Source organism: Sinocyclocheilus anshuiensis, unplaced genomic scaffold (genome assembly GCF_001515605.1).
Source record: "Sinocyclocheilus anshuiensis isolate Anshui unplaced genomic scaffold, SAMN03320099.WGS_v1.1 scaffold253, whole genome shotgun sequence".
NCBI lineage: Eukaryota > Metazoa > Chordata > Actinopteri > Cypriniformes > Cyprinidae > Sinocyclocheilus > Sinocyclocheilus anshuiensis.
The window spans coordinates 2378984-2394244 of record NW_015537969.1 but is presented as its reverse complement, the minus strand read 5'-3'; the positions used below and the strand labels follow the sequence as shown (position 1 = coordinate 2394244).

The 15261-nt window shown below is 36.6% G+C and overlaps 1 protein-coding gene and 1 long non-coding RNA gene across 4 annotated transcripts in view; both read right to left on the bottom strand.

Moving 5' to 3' along the window:
- The window catches only part of LOC107670015 (uncharacterized), a 718471-nt gene that overhangs the window by 449658 nt on the left and 253552 nt on the right, over positions 1-15261 (bottom strand). The gene's annotated exons all lie outside the window — the stretch shown is intronic.
- The window catches only part of LOC107669951 (adhesion G protein-coupled receptor B2-like), a 303770-nt gene that overhangs the window by 63376 nt on the left and 225133 nt on the right, over positions 1-15261 (bottom strand). For all 3 annotated transcript variants that reach the window (XM_016462397.1, XM_016462388.1, XM_016462399.1), the window contains exon 17: positions 606-709. In XM_016462397.1, coding sequence (XP_016317883.1) covers positions 606-709 — 104 coding nt within the window. The remainder of the gene's footprint in view (positions 1-605; positions 710-15261) is intronic.

The following is a 15261-nucleotide window of genomic DNA, read 5'->3' as shown; positions in this document are numbered from 1 at the left end:
AAGCATGTGAGATATATATATATATATATATATATATATATATATATAATTATTATTATTATTATTATTTTATTTATAATATATAAACAAAAAAAATCAGGGAAAAATTAGAGTCATTCTTCTGAGGAGATAAATACTTGACTAAGCACTTGACAGCATGTTGGCTCTTTTCTGGACACGGTGTTAGCTGATCATGTGACTGTCCTGGGCCATCTGCCACACAGAGCTGTTAGCAACCATGCTAGCCTTCACTAGCACTCTCCACATAATCCTGTCCTGCCACAGGCGGATCCCGCCATCCCTCATTTGTTCCCAATTATTGTTAATTGCAGTTTTGGCCCACTCTAGATCTACCCCATGCCAGCTGCTCTATCCCAGCAGGGGCAACCCTATGTGGGAAGCTACAGACTGAAAAATGAATCTTTTAGACTGTAAGTGTACCTGTGAGAGCACTGGGAAGTAAACAAGGGGAATAGTGCAAAAATAGCACATAATATCCTATTATCAGCAGAGGACAGCAGAACCTGGAAGCTACATTCAAAAGGGGTCCTCTGTAGGTCTGTGTTGTGTTGCTGGCTGTGGGTCAGGGTTTTTGTTGAACTCACCTCCAAAAGGCAGCGTAGATGAGCAGCAGAATGAGTAAAGCCGTACAGGATATGCCACAGCCCACCATGAGGGGCACAGACGGCATACTGGAGGGCCCCATACCCTGGAAAGATTCAATGGAGAGAAGGAAGATTATTGTGAGATGTTTATGGTAAATGTATGGGATAAGATACAGTCAGTTGGTCATTAATGCAAAATAAACCTGAAGGATAACAGGATGGCCTCGAATCAGCCTGAAGGGGTTTATTTTGTGATAATGACCTGGTGACATTATGTTATCCTGCTAATAACATGGCTACTTACCAGATGAATTAATAAATGAACATAAAACATTGGAACTGGTACAGTTTCAAAGCAAATAATTATGCAGAATATAAAATGTATAAATGTTATGCTCCACTTCACTTGGTTAAAGCTGCTAACTGGGACAAGCTTTACACAGCATGATTTTCAGTAAAATTATTTTGGATAAAAGTGTGACACTGCAAAAGAGTAAATATTATAATATACACTAATTAATATATACACTATTGTTTAAAAGTTCAAAAGTAAGAAAATTAATGCTTTTATTTAACAAGGAGGCATTTAATTGTTCAAAAGTGTCAGTTGACACAAAATATTTAGATGATATTAGAGTTCAGATATTAGATGCTGAGCATTGTTCATCAAATAATCTTGATAAAAAAAAAAAGTTTCCACAAAAACATTAGGCAGCACAATAGTTTCAACATTGATAATAAGAAGAAATATAGCACCAAATAAGCATATTACAAAGATTTCTAAAGGACCATATGACACTGAAGACTGAAAATTCTACTTTGCCATCACAAAATAAAATAAAATAAAACATAATTTTAAACAGTTTTTTTCCGTATTTAAAAAAACAGCCTCTGTAATCAGAAGACTAAAAAAAAGAAAAGAAAAAAGAAAAAACAGGAAAAAGCTACTGACCCTAAATTTTAAATGCTAGTGTGTATGTATGTGTGTGTGTGTGTGTGTGTGTGTGTGTGTGTGCAGGAATGTATGTCAGAACTATGAGGGATTGTTTCCTTCATTTTTATTGAAAATAAATGCGTTTCTGATGTGATATGAGATTTGAAAAGGAAGAAAAAAAGTTAGGTAAAAGGCGGATTCGAACCCGGGTCGATCACGTCAAAAAGACTACGGTGCGCGCTTTACCATCTACTACGGGTGGAGCTACTGTAAATAGCCTCTATCAACAAGGCAGGCTATTTACACTTAGTGTAAATAGACACCCCGGGAAAAAAAAAATCCATAGACGCTTATAATGCGTGTATCTGGCAACTCGACTGAGGCTGAGCCCGCGTCCTCAATCACAACTCGCTCAAGGGACGAGACCATGTAACCTTTTCACGATGATTATTATTTTTTTTTTAATCCAAATAGCTTGCTGAAATACTTATGCGGCCGCCTCATCTACGTCAGCCATGCTGATCATGACCTGTCCCGGTGACCCTGATCGCGTCTGACCTGCCTTCCGTTTCCATTATACGCCTTCCATTTCCACTATACTCCTTCCGTTTCCGCTATACTCTCTCTCACACATACATACATTCTTCTCGTACATACACATATTTTCTTCAGACATACATACATTCTATATATATATAATATATGTATGTGAAAGGAGAATGTATGTGTGTGTGAGAGTAGAAATGTATGCATGTGAAAGGAGAATGTAAGTGTGTGAAAGCAAAAATATATGCATGTGAAAGGAGAATGAAAGTGTGTGAAAGCAAGAATATATGTATGTGAAAGGAGAATGTAAGTGTGTGAGAGTGCCAGAATGAATTATGGCTTGTACGGCCCCTCATACAGAACTGCAGAGAGAGAAATAAGACACTGTAAACACTTGACATTCAGCTGCAGGTTGGGTGAAGGATAAAAAGTGCAGGGGGAAAAAATACAGAGGGGCAGTAGGGAGAGGATTACATTCTGTTCAGGTTAAAGCTAAAGGCCAAGGGTCTTCTTTCTGAATAGCCTCATGCTACCCTATCTTCTTTTATACTCCTGGGTTCATTTTCTCTCCTTCCCATCAGGTCAAAGCTGGATTCTCTTCTTAAAGTGGGCATTCTATCCCCATCAGCCCTTTAACACTTGCGACCCCTTTGCTCCAGCTTATTAGGCATCTCTGCCGAGAGAAGGGTTACTACGGATGAACACATGCCTCATGTTTCTGGATTAACCCTCCTACTCAGTCCTACCACCAATAATTATGGGTAGATCTGTGCAACCTCATATTACCACTGAGATAAATGTTCAGTTCAGGGTTCAATTTAATGTTATAGTGCACCATGCAAATGCAAAGAAGTCTAAAATACACGAAATAAAATAAAATATCAATGTCATTCAGCTTTCTCTCCAGTCTGGAAGGAATGATGGTGTTAAATGTGGTGCTGTAATCAATAAAGAACAAAGAAAATGTTGACAATAGTGCCTTCCTGTTGAGTCAGTGCAGCATGAAGATCCCAAGAAATTGCTTTTCACTGGACTTATTATATTGTTATATGAACTACAGGGGGTCTAATCACTCAGACTGCATCGTGTTAATGCGCCCCATCACCAGCTCTTCACAGCACATCATTATGGTGGATCAGTCTGTAATCATTATACAGGTCACAGTATTTTTCTTTGCAACTAGAAACATATCAGAATCATAGAGTAGTGAGAAATCCCTACTGCTTTCATTTGTCCGTTTTTGTGACTATGCCACAAACTGTGGTACACAAAGATTAGGAAAATTGTGTTCATTTTTTATGTTTCTTACTACTCCTGATAGACTACTCCTGAAGGTCATGTCAATGCCAAAAAGTAAATCCACACTTCTTTTTTTTATTTTATGTGCTGCTTTTGGGAGATAATAATAATTCTGTGGAAATCTGTAGAGCTTTCTACCATCTGCTGGTTGGCATGATTAAAGTCTTCCGCATTCAGGGGCACAACATCAGGGTAGGTACTTTCATAGCTCTTAATGTTAGTTCACAAAATGTCTTTTCTTGATCTGAATGGGCAACAAGTGATTTAGTTGGCAAGTTAGGGCAACTAATCGCTTCAGAATATGTTTTAATCAGGACACCGGGAATTTATAGTTAAACTATTTTTTTTTTTTTTGTTCTGTGGAAATTTGTAAAGCTTATTTAGCAGGCACAGATTCTGTGTCGGCCTACCAATTTTAAAAGACTACTGGTGACTAATGTTCATCTCTGGCATGAAAGTGTATTGGTGTGACTCACAATGCACTGACTGTCAATTAAACTCAGTTGTTATCATCGTAAAAACTAATTATTTCATTTATTACACAGAACTATGGAAGCTAATTTTCACTGCAGAATACAAATATAAAAAAGATAGTTGCAACTTTTTCTGTGGCAGAAAAAAATAATTCTGAGAAAAAAAATTGTGAGATGTAGACTGAGAATTCTGAGGGGAAAAAAGCAGTATTGGTGATATAAACTCAAAATACAGAGGAAAAGAAGTCAGAATTGCGAGATGTAAATACTTATAACTTGTAACTGCGAATTGTAAGGTATAAAATCACAACTGTGCGAAAAGTTTTAATATTTTTATTCCATGGTGGAAATAAGCTTCCATACTGAACAGCGACTCAATAAAGCAGCTTTTTAAGTACATTCTTCAAGATGATTAAGATAAAACAAACAGAAAAATAGTATCTTAATTGAATCACTAACAAGTGTAGTTCACTGACTCACACCACTTCATCTGCTCCTGCATCCAGTGTTGCTGTGGATACATTCTTCCTCTTCAGGTTCTTGGAATAGGAAGCACAGGCAGATGATCTGTCTGGCAGTCAGCTGTGATAGTGGTGTGGCAGTAATCAAGAGCGTTCTTACGGGGCGGGAGGCATGCTGGTAATATTTCTGAAGAACTGTCTGCAGGTTGGCATGATTAAAGTCTCCTGCAATCAGGGACACAGCATCAGGGTAGGTTCTGTCATAGCTGTTAAAGGCACAGTTCATTTAAAAATGAACATTCTGTCATCATTTGCTCACGTTGTTCCAAACCTAAATTACTGACTATCTTTCTGTGGAACATAAACAAAGATATTTTGAGTTTTTCCCATACAATGAAAGTCAATGGTAACCAAAACTGAATGGTTAGCAACATTTTGTAACCTCAAGAGGGTGAGTCAATGATGACAGAATTTTCATTTTAGAGTGAACTTACTGATCTGATTGGAGCAGAATATAGATCGCATACATGATGTCAAATAAAAATCCTGTAGAAATGCTGTTATTGAGATTCCATGTTGGAAGGACAACAAAATCAGAAAACCAGAAGCTTAACATGAGACATATGCCACCTTTCAATCTGTGTGATCCATCAAGCTGCACAGCTTCAGTTGTATTAGGGGTCAGCTAGGGCTTGTTGAGACAGAATCTAGCAATATGTGATGTCCAGCTAAAGGCTTAACCCTCTCTGTCAGTATGTTCATCTAATTCTTCACACACTTCATGCTGAACAGAAGGACTCTCACAAATGGAGTCAAGCACAGGCCACGACGATAATCCTTTCAAACTAGACAGTATAAATCCTATACATATAGTGCGGCTCAAAAGTCTGAGATCACTAGTGAAAATGCTTCACAGTTTACTAATAAAATGAAAATTAAAAAGTAAACAAATGTTTAAAAAATAATAATAATAAAATAAAAATGTATCCAACCCTGAAGGGATAGTTCACCCAAAAATAAAGCTTCGAAGAGCCAGGGCAGTTTTTATTATAACTCCGATTGTATTCGTCTGAAAAAAGAAAGTTTCATACACCTATAGGATGGCTTGAGGGTGAGTAAATCATGGGGGAATTTTCATTTTTGGGTAAACTATCCCTTTAACCGGATACATAAAGTACACTCACAGAAAGCTGTGTGTACTATATAGTAAATATAAACTGCTTGATTACAGAATCTAGACTATATTTTAGTCCAGTGATATTTACTAAAAAAAAATGTATGTACATATAGTATGACCTACTTTACCTGCATATATACACTATACTCACGTAAAGCAATATGTATCACATTATATATCAAATCTCTTCATATATAGAGCTGTGTGATAAACATTTTTGCAGCAATGTAAACAAAGTTGGATGTCCAACTTCATCCGCATATACACAGTACATATATAGTACGCCAGCATAAAGATGTATGTACTATATAGCAAACCTTAAGTGCTTGATTGCTTGTATCATCACAAAATGTAAACTATATTATCATATATCTGTAATCTGCTAAATGCGATGATAAGGCATAAGCATGAAGTGATATTACAAACATTACCATCATGATTTTCTATAAAGCTGATTTGAAACAAATATTTTGTCAAAAAAGTTAATAATTACCAGCTTTACAAATATTTTGTGTGAAAAGTTTAATTTAAAATGTTATTTGTTTCTGAAGAGCATCTTGTGTTTCAATGTACTACAAGTATCTGACAATTCACCTCAAATCACATGCTCAGTGTCATAAATTTGCGTTTTAGATTAGTGACCAAAAATGTAACACCATAGATATTCAGACCCCACTGTATATGGTTCAATAGCCACTATAATGTCAAAGGCAGTCATAAATATTGGTGAAATGACCGGTGTGGGTCGACATGCAACAATCTATTTCTCTCCAGTGCCATGAGACTCCACAGGTCTGTTTCTATATTCAAAAGCCTCTCTTTATGTAGCCTTACCATTTGTGACAAGTGGGGGCGGGGCCGAGAGCCGTGGGAACGGAGCGAGGCCGGTGGAGTAATTGATAATGAGCGAAACCTGCACCACTCACTGGTCTTGAGTCCCACGGAGGAGCTCCGGAAGGATAAAAGGAGGAGCTACGACAGTAAAAGACGAGAGAGGACCAGGCCTGGACTTTATTTAGTGTTTTGGTTCTGTTTGTGCGTGACAGTCGTTCGCGAGGGGCTGTGGCGCTATTTTGTGTTTACTTTATTATTAAAGTTTTGTTTACATGTTCGCCGGTTGCCGCCTCCTTCTTCCCGAACTACGAACTGTGTTACACCATTAAAAACACAAATCTTTAGATTTCCAGTCAGGCCTTACTAGAATCAGCTCTTCTCTGTGACTAAAACACTTGACATTATGGATTTAAAAAGCCTTGGCGGAGACTGAAATAAATAACATCGAATGTTCTTTAGGAGAGCCTGTGAAATGGCCACAGGTTTGCGTTTATAAAGCTTGCAGCTGTTTAGAACAAGCTGTAAATTGGCTTGAATATGAAGTCCTCATTCATGCACTTACAGCTCAATTGGCCTCCAGGTGTGGACCGGTCAGGCTTCCGCACAAAGCGTTTATGACTAAACAGCCTTTGTGAACAAATATTCCTAAAGCTTGTGGCTTTGGCCTTCCAACAGCGCATACTGTGCGTATCAATGTGTGCACATCTGTTCTCTGTAAACCTGTGTGAGTGTTTGTGGGCAAAGGAAAGGTAGACAAGGGAAAAGGAGGCGATAAAACAGCTTAGAGAGTGGGAGAGAGCTCAGAGCGGGTGGAGGTATAGCAGCAGTGTTTTTACTGAAACTGGCAGGTGCAGGTGTAACAGGTGGCATTGGGAGAGATGCTGCCAACCTTCACGCTCATCTTTTGCTTAGCCTATTGTCCATGGCATATTAATTGCCAACATTATGCCTCTGCCGGCTTCAGTTTGGCAATTTTAACCATTTTAGTAAGCCAGCAGCCTGAAAAATGACTAGAGATGTTGTCTTTCTCACAGAAATGCCATTGGCAGAGTAGATGGGAGGATTGCTCCTAATGTGAAACTGAAAACACTGAAGTGCTTGGGGTGTATGTACAGAATATCAGCCTCTGTGAGAATAGAGCACAACAGCTGGGTGTTGAAAGAAAAATCACATTCATTCTCTCTACAGAGAAGGCACAAAAGTTTTTGTTGTATGGTAAACTACCATTCAAAAATTCGGGGTTTGTTAAGATTTTTTAAAAATATATACTTTTTTTATCAAAATACAGAAAAAAAAAAACGGAATAGTGTGAAAAATTATTATACTCTAGAATAACTGTTTTTTTTTTTAAACATGTTTTATAGCCAAAATCCCAGTAAAAATGAATTAACTCCCTACACTCTCAAACTGTTTATATATTCATAAATATTAATATATTTTGCAATCAAGTTCAAATATATAATTTTATACTCAAAATCAATATTTTCATGTTTTTCATGAGATTATGTAATTCCCAAGGATTCATGGGATGCACAGTTCATTCCCTCCAATGAGTCAATTTTCACATTTTGATTTGTATGCGTCAAATCAAAGTTTGTATCGCTGTGATTCATCTCAGAGCTGGCTGATTTTGTTAATGGCTGTATGCCACTGCATGACACTAGATTTATAATGTTACAAAATAATTTTATTTTAAATAAATGCTTTGCTTTTGAACTTTATATTCATCAAAGAATCTTGAAAAAATGCCACAAAAATATTCAGCAGCACAAATGTTTTCACCATTGATAATAAGAAATGTTTCTTGAGCACCAAATCAGAATATTAGAATGATTTCTGAAGGATCATGTGACACTGAAAACTGGAGATATGCTGATGAAAATTCAGCTTTGCCATCACAGGAATAACATTTATAACTTTTAACAAAGTTAATAAAAAAATATATATATTTCACAATATTACGGTTTTTACTGTCTTTTTGATTAAATAATGCAGCATTTGTGAGCATACGAGACATCTTTCAAAAACAATAACAACAACAACAACAAATCTTATTGACCCCAAAGTTTTGAACAGTAGTGTATACATTAGGTTAGAAACAAAATATGATTTATATTAGCAGGTTAGAGAGCAGAGACATTGCAAGCTGAAAATATATATATATTTTTAACTATATCAAACAAAATTAAAAATAAAACACAATATTTATAATAAAATCATTTGAGTTAACACATTATTTTTATGGTCCTCCAACACACATTCTACTGACTATAAGAAAGTATAATGTCAACTGATTCTACTAACCCTAATATAACAGTCTACTAATGCGCTACTAATAATCTAATTAGAGTTAGTCAACATGTAGTTGCAAATGCAACAGAATGCCTAAAGGAGACCATCAAAATAAAACGTATCCTTTAATTTCATTTCAGACAAACAGAGAAAATAAAGTGGCTGGACTATTTATCAACTGCAAGCATACAAGACGCTAGGCTGCTTGCTTTGTTCATTTCATTTTGCTTGAGTTTTATCACATCACAACATGTCACATTTAAATACATTAATAGTTCAATCAGATCATTTACTAAAAGCACTAAACTCCAAACGAACGCTTCTCCATGATACTCACACACAAGAAATCAACCTCCTTCTCCCATCTGAGTCACATACACATCTTTTTAACTCTAAACTGGTCCTACTTGTCTCTCAAATGCTCACTTTCAATCTGACTCCATCATTCTGGTGATATGGGGTGAGATTTAATCACAAATGTCGCCCATTGAGAGGTTATATGATCATCTGCCATGTCCACAGAGAACATGCTGAGGTGGAACCTGTTCCCATTTACGGGCCTTCAGCCCTAAGCGGCCGTACCATAAGACTTGTCCTAAAAAAGCATATACCACAGCTCCCATTGGCTCTGAGAGCCATAGACGGCACGCAAATTACATAGGGAATTACAGGCCGTCTATCCCAGCACACCCTAGGGCAGAGTGAAGCTCCTCAGCAAATAGGAGTCATGTCTATTTTCAGCCCAGGCACTTTAACCTACTTCTGCAGCCTCACGCGCTGCACAGCCACCATTTATCCCTGATCTCTCTCTCTTCCCGTTCCTTCTCACTCCGCAATAACTCATTATGACAATAAGAAACGCACTTAGTGGAACCAGGGAGCGAGGACAAGGGAAAACAAGAAAAACCTAACACGAACTTAGTCAGACTCGGCATTAATCAAACAGTTGAAACTCTCCGAGGCGTATCGTTCCCTCATCTAAGACCTTCGAGACAAAACCTCGATCCACTGTTTGGATGCGTGCCGCAACGCTCCACCTGATTCGCCCAGTACATATCCACGTCAGGAGAGACCGAGTGCCATTTTAGCACATGCTAACGCTGTCCTTCAATTTCCCTGGACACTTGTTATCTTTGAAGTCGGGAGAGAATCGCAGAGTGGCGGGACTGTTTGTCAGGGAGTCTAAAGCCCAAAACAGGGCGCTGATCAATCATCAGCCTCCAAACCTACCAGGAGCTTCCCAAACAAGGACGACCCAAGAGCTTGCTTGGGTGTCGTTAAGTGGTAAGCACTGCATTATACGAAGATTTGCTGTAGAATAAAGCGGTTTACATCCCGTAATTGGGAATTAAATGAACATGCAAGAAGGGACAGTTCTCCTAACAAAAATGAGCTGGGATGTGTATCGCCCAGGAGATAAGATATGCTTATTACTGTGTGAGGAATCGTATCACCTCAGCGGGGACTTACACTAGGCTGTGTGCTAATGAGAAACATGGCTAGCGTCTTTGCAATTGTGCCGGTGTCACAGCGGAGACTGAGCATTTCACTGCGAGAGACTGCGCATTTATTAGCATTTACCTCTTTGGTGCTGTTGGCAAAACTCCTCATGTTTTATTTCACTCATCTCTTTGGAGTCTAATGGTTAAAAATCTGGGCTGATAATCAAAAGGTTGAGGGTTCAAATCTTGTAGTAATTAATTAGTGGTCCTATTCATTAATATATTGTACAAGATGAACCAGCATTATACTAATGTAACACATAGAACTAGATTTGAATTTCCTAAAGGAACTACCAATTCTGGCAGCAGAAGACAGTGAAAGTGTTTTAGTTCGGCATAAAAAAAATAAACATATAAAAACATTTTTGTTAATTGAAATATAGATGAAATAAAATATAATACTAGATGGAAAATTTTAAATAAATGAAAATTAGAAATACTGCCTTGGCATCTACCTGAAATAAGTTTAAGTTGAAGCACTGCAGTTATTAAGTGTAAATAAATAAAAAATAAAAGTTAAATAAAAAATAAATCGAATCTAAATAATATTACAAAATTGCTAAACATTAAGCTAAAATGAAAACTAAACTGGAATATATAAAAGCTATTTGAAAATATGAATAAAAAATAAGTATATTAAAAATACTAAAAGAACACTGCTTCTTTGCAGTGTGAAGCCGAAATATGACCAGGTACTATTTATTATGCAAATAATTGCAGGGTAGAAGACCAATTAAAATTCAAAATGCAAATACAATAATGATTCAAATTTGAATGGTGAACATTCTATTAATGTACATCAAAGGGAATTTTTCAGATTTTAATTTTATATTTCATAAAAAACAAAAATAACTACATCACACCTAAGGCTGAAGTTGTCTGCAAAAGATAGTTGGAATAGAGTCTGCATGTTAAACAGTTTGAGCTGAATTAATTGCATGAAATTGCAGGGAAAAAAAAGTCTGAGGAACATCAAATCAGTTCTGCCTTGCAAACTCTGTAAAAACTGTTTCAACAGACTTTGCTGTTTCAGTGGCATTAGCTGACATTTAGTGCTATTTTAAATTGTTTTAAGAACCGTACACCAAAAAAGACACTTATTTATGCAATTCAAATAGCTCTGCATGCCTTCTTTGACAATACGTGCAAAAGAACAAAACATAGATAGGGTGAGATATACAAGACCCTATGAAAACCATGCATCTACCACCCCTGAACAGCCTTAGAAATCAGAGTCTTACGGGACGGTTAAAGTTACACCACGTGGAACGGATAACCTGAAGACATAATGTTTATCTCGACAATATACGTATTTATCTGTGCTTCTGTTTATCTGTATACAGGGCTAAGAAGATTGGTCAACAAGTCTGAGGCAGATTGCAATGCTACAGAGATTCCCTGATACCAAGAGAAAGACCTCCGTCCTTCATCCAACCAGACAGCGAGAATCTTAGTATGCAGGGCAGGTAGGCCCACTTGTTCAAAATGGGCACATGCGTGTGTCTGTGCTAAAGTGGGTAATAACACCGGATCTTAGCATGCTCCGTCATGTGTGTTTTTGTCTGCGCTTGAGTGCCTCTAGTTTAATCCTGTGTGATGATGAATCAGTTGCATCGGAAAACTGACAGGCGACAAATTGTTATGGCCTAAAGAAGCCGCTATCTTCTCTGTGCCAACAACTCCCATCATCCATCACTGAGTAACTGATCAGCACAGAGTTATTATGAATACTATGAGGCTAGCATGATAACCATAGGAAGCCTTTGAGCTCGTAGTCACTGAATACAAGAAAAGAGGCGCTGGCATAAATAAAAGCTCTGTTTTAAATAAAACGGACCTCTAACCTTGGTAAATAGCAGCCTTTCACTCTTTGGGAAAGACAGCAGGGGATAAACAGGATCAGTGGGTGATAGCAGCTATACTAAAGATGGCCTGTAATGACAGCCACTTTCCACCCTCCCTCTCCTCTCGATTAAACATGAATGCTAATCCATCCATGTATCTCTGTCTTATTTGCTATTAAACATTTGATCTTTCCCTCTTCCTCCGTATAGTCTTGAGGACAGGGGCTAGAGCTGTCACGGTATCTTAATTATGTTTCACGATACGATATCCACTAAACTATCGCAAAACCAAAAAGTACCTTGATACCACTCATTTTGTTTGGATGTGTCAGGATTGCTAGAGGATGTTTAAACATATTTATTAATGACCGTTTACACACACACATGCACGCGCTCACTCGCACACACACACACACACACACACACAATAACAACAACAACAACACCAACAACAACAACAATAATAATAATAATAATAATAATAATAATAATAATGGGCTGTTATTGATTTGTGTTTATTTCTGACATTTTATACAAACAATAACAACAACAACAACAATGATGTGTATTAAATGTTATTTTTAATTATGTAATTATGCTATTATTAATAAAATGTTATTATTATTATTATTATTAATGTTTGAGGAACATCAATACAGTTCTGCCTTTCAACAGTTTTAACTTTATTATTATTATTATTATTATTATCATCATCATCATCATCATCATCATCATCATCATCATCTTGCAAAAATTGGTCACACTTTATTTTAAGGTCCAATTCTCGCTATTAGCAAACCATTAACTATGACCTTTGCCTCAATAAACTCCTAATTTGCAGATTATTAATAGTTAGTAAGGCAGTTGTTAAATTTAGGTATTGGGTAGGATTAGGGATGTAGAATATGGTCATGCAAAATTATGTGCTTTATAAGTACTAATAAACAGCAAATATGATAATAATAGGCATGCTAATAAGCAAGTAGTTAATAGTGATAATTGGTCCCTAGACTAAAGTGTTACCCAAAAATTATATTCAATACTATTCTTCACTTTCACACATCATTTCAGTGTTCACAGGAAACTGAAGGAAGGCCTTGTTCAGCCAAAACTCTCTTCTGAATTAAAGTTGTCTTTGTTAAAAAACAAAACAAAACAAAACAAACAAAAAAAAAAAATTAACAAAGACATGTAACATCACACACTGACTATCTTTGCTCTCTTCCAGAGACCCTAACACTGATTCACAAGTCACTCACACAACAGTCTCTCAACAAAACGCCAAAACATCCCTTTAACAAGTTCCTAAGACAGTATAATTGAAATGCAGTTTCCATCACGTCTGACTCTCCTCTAGTTCTCAACTACAAAGCCCAAGAGCAGACTTGATCTGTAATACTGAGAAGATACCACAGCCTTGGGAGGGCAGAGAGCTCAGAGCAAAACAAGATGAATGTGTTCAGACCGCTGGATATCTGTCAGAGCAGCTGTTGTACTTCACAGGGCCCTATTCAGAACTTTTCCATCTGAGGTTTACAGATTCAAAAAAAGAAGAAAACAAATTAGCTCTGTTCCAAAAGTGAGCTGTTTTTATATCAGAATCCTGCCTTTTAACCAAAAGAGAACCTCAAGTATAACTGATTTGAAATATTTTCCATCAGCATGGTCACTCAAACTGCACACAAGTAGCCCTCCTTACTTGAAATGCAAAAGATACTTGATTAACAGTAGAATTTGTGGTTAGCATGTTGCTATAATGACAATGCGCTAAAGCAAAACAAGCACATACCTAAACTAGATTTTCTATTAACACCTTTTAGAACTGAATAAAAAAACATTTCCCTCAAAGTATCTGCAATGCATTCTGGCTTTGTGGAAGATATGTGTGAAAAATAGAGGTGTCTTAGAAGCAATCACAGTTTTGAAAACTACATTTTGAAACATTTTTTGCATTTAAAGTGCATTTATAAGGCCTAAAAATGCCACCTAGATAGACAGCACACTAGATTTTGAAACACAGCAACAGTGTCTGGTTTAAGGATTTTTTTACAGTGTTAAGCTACTGGAGAACATTACAATCTCTGATGGAGATGTGATGACCCATGCAGAGCCAGGCTAATGGGTGGAGACTGTCTGCTAATAGTGTCGTTTACTCTGCACTTCCAAATGTCACCAGGCACTCCTGCAAAAGCCAATAGCCAGGCACTGACGTCATAATGAGGGACAAAAATTGATAAATGTCGATTAGGAAGCATTGACCTACAGCTTTAGGTCTGGGTGACAGACATGAGCATTCAATTATAATTTTATTTCTGCTTGTCACTCTTCTATTCTCTGAGGAAGCAACACATTCAGAAATGGCACAGCATATTTTAAGAACAGTGACTTGTGTATAAAATGTATGACATGCATTTTAGAAAACTTCACTACAGAAAACCATTATAAAATGAATAATTCTTATATTCTATATATATATATATATATATGAAATTGACCGAAAGTGACAGTAAAGACATATCGTTTTACAATTTTTTTTTTTTTTCACTTTTTATCTGTGTGCATCAAAGAATTCTGAAAAAAATGTATATAAAAACAGCACAACGGTTTACATTTGTTTCACTGCAGCGTTGCCGAGAAAACTGGGCTGGTGAACTTTTCTAACTAAATTTGGCAAATTTGGCAACTATTTATGCTCACCAAGGCTGCATTTATTTGAGTAAAAATACAAATAATAATAATAATAATAATTATTATTATTATTATTATTATTCAAGTTAAATAACCTTTTTTCAATTTCAATATTTTTTATAATGTAATTTATTCCTGTGATGGCAAAGATGAATTTTCAGTGTCACATGATCTTTCCATAATCTTTTTAATATGTTGATTTGATGCTCAAGAAACATTCCTTATTATCATCAATACAGTTGTGCTGCTAAATGTTTTTGTGGAAACTTCAGGACTCTTTAATTAACATAAAGTAAATGTATTTACTGTCACTTTTGATCAACAGCTCTTTATATCTTCATATCATCGAAATAATACCTTTTATTTATAAAGTGCTTTTCTCATACCTAAAGCACTAGACACACTTTAGTCTCCCATTATTATACTTTATTAGTAAACATGACTTCTGACTTTAAAATGTTCTGTCCTCCACTTTTCTCTTTTTATTTTAGTATTCCTTTTAGCTCTGCAGTTTTTAGAACTGGCATTGCATCCACCTTGCCTCCCTGTACCCAAAGCTCAATGCCCCTGCCTGTGCAGTACTGTGCCTGATGGGCAGTGCTGCTC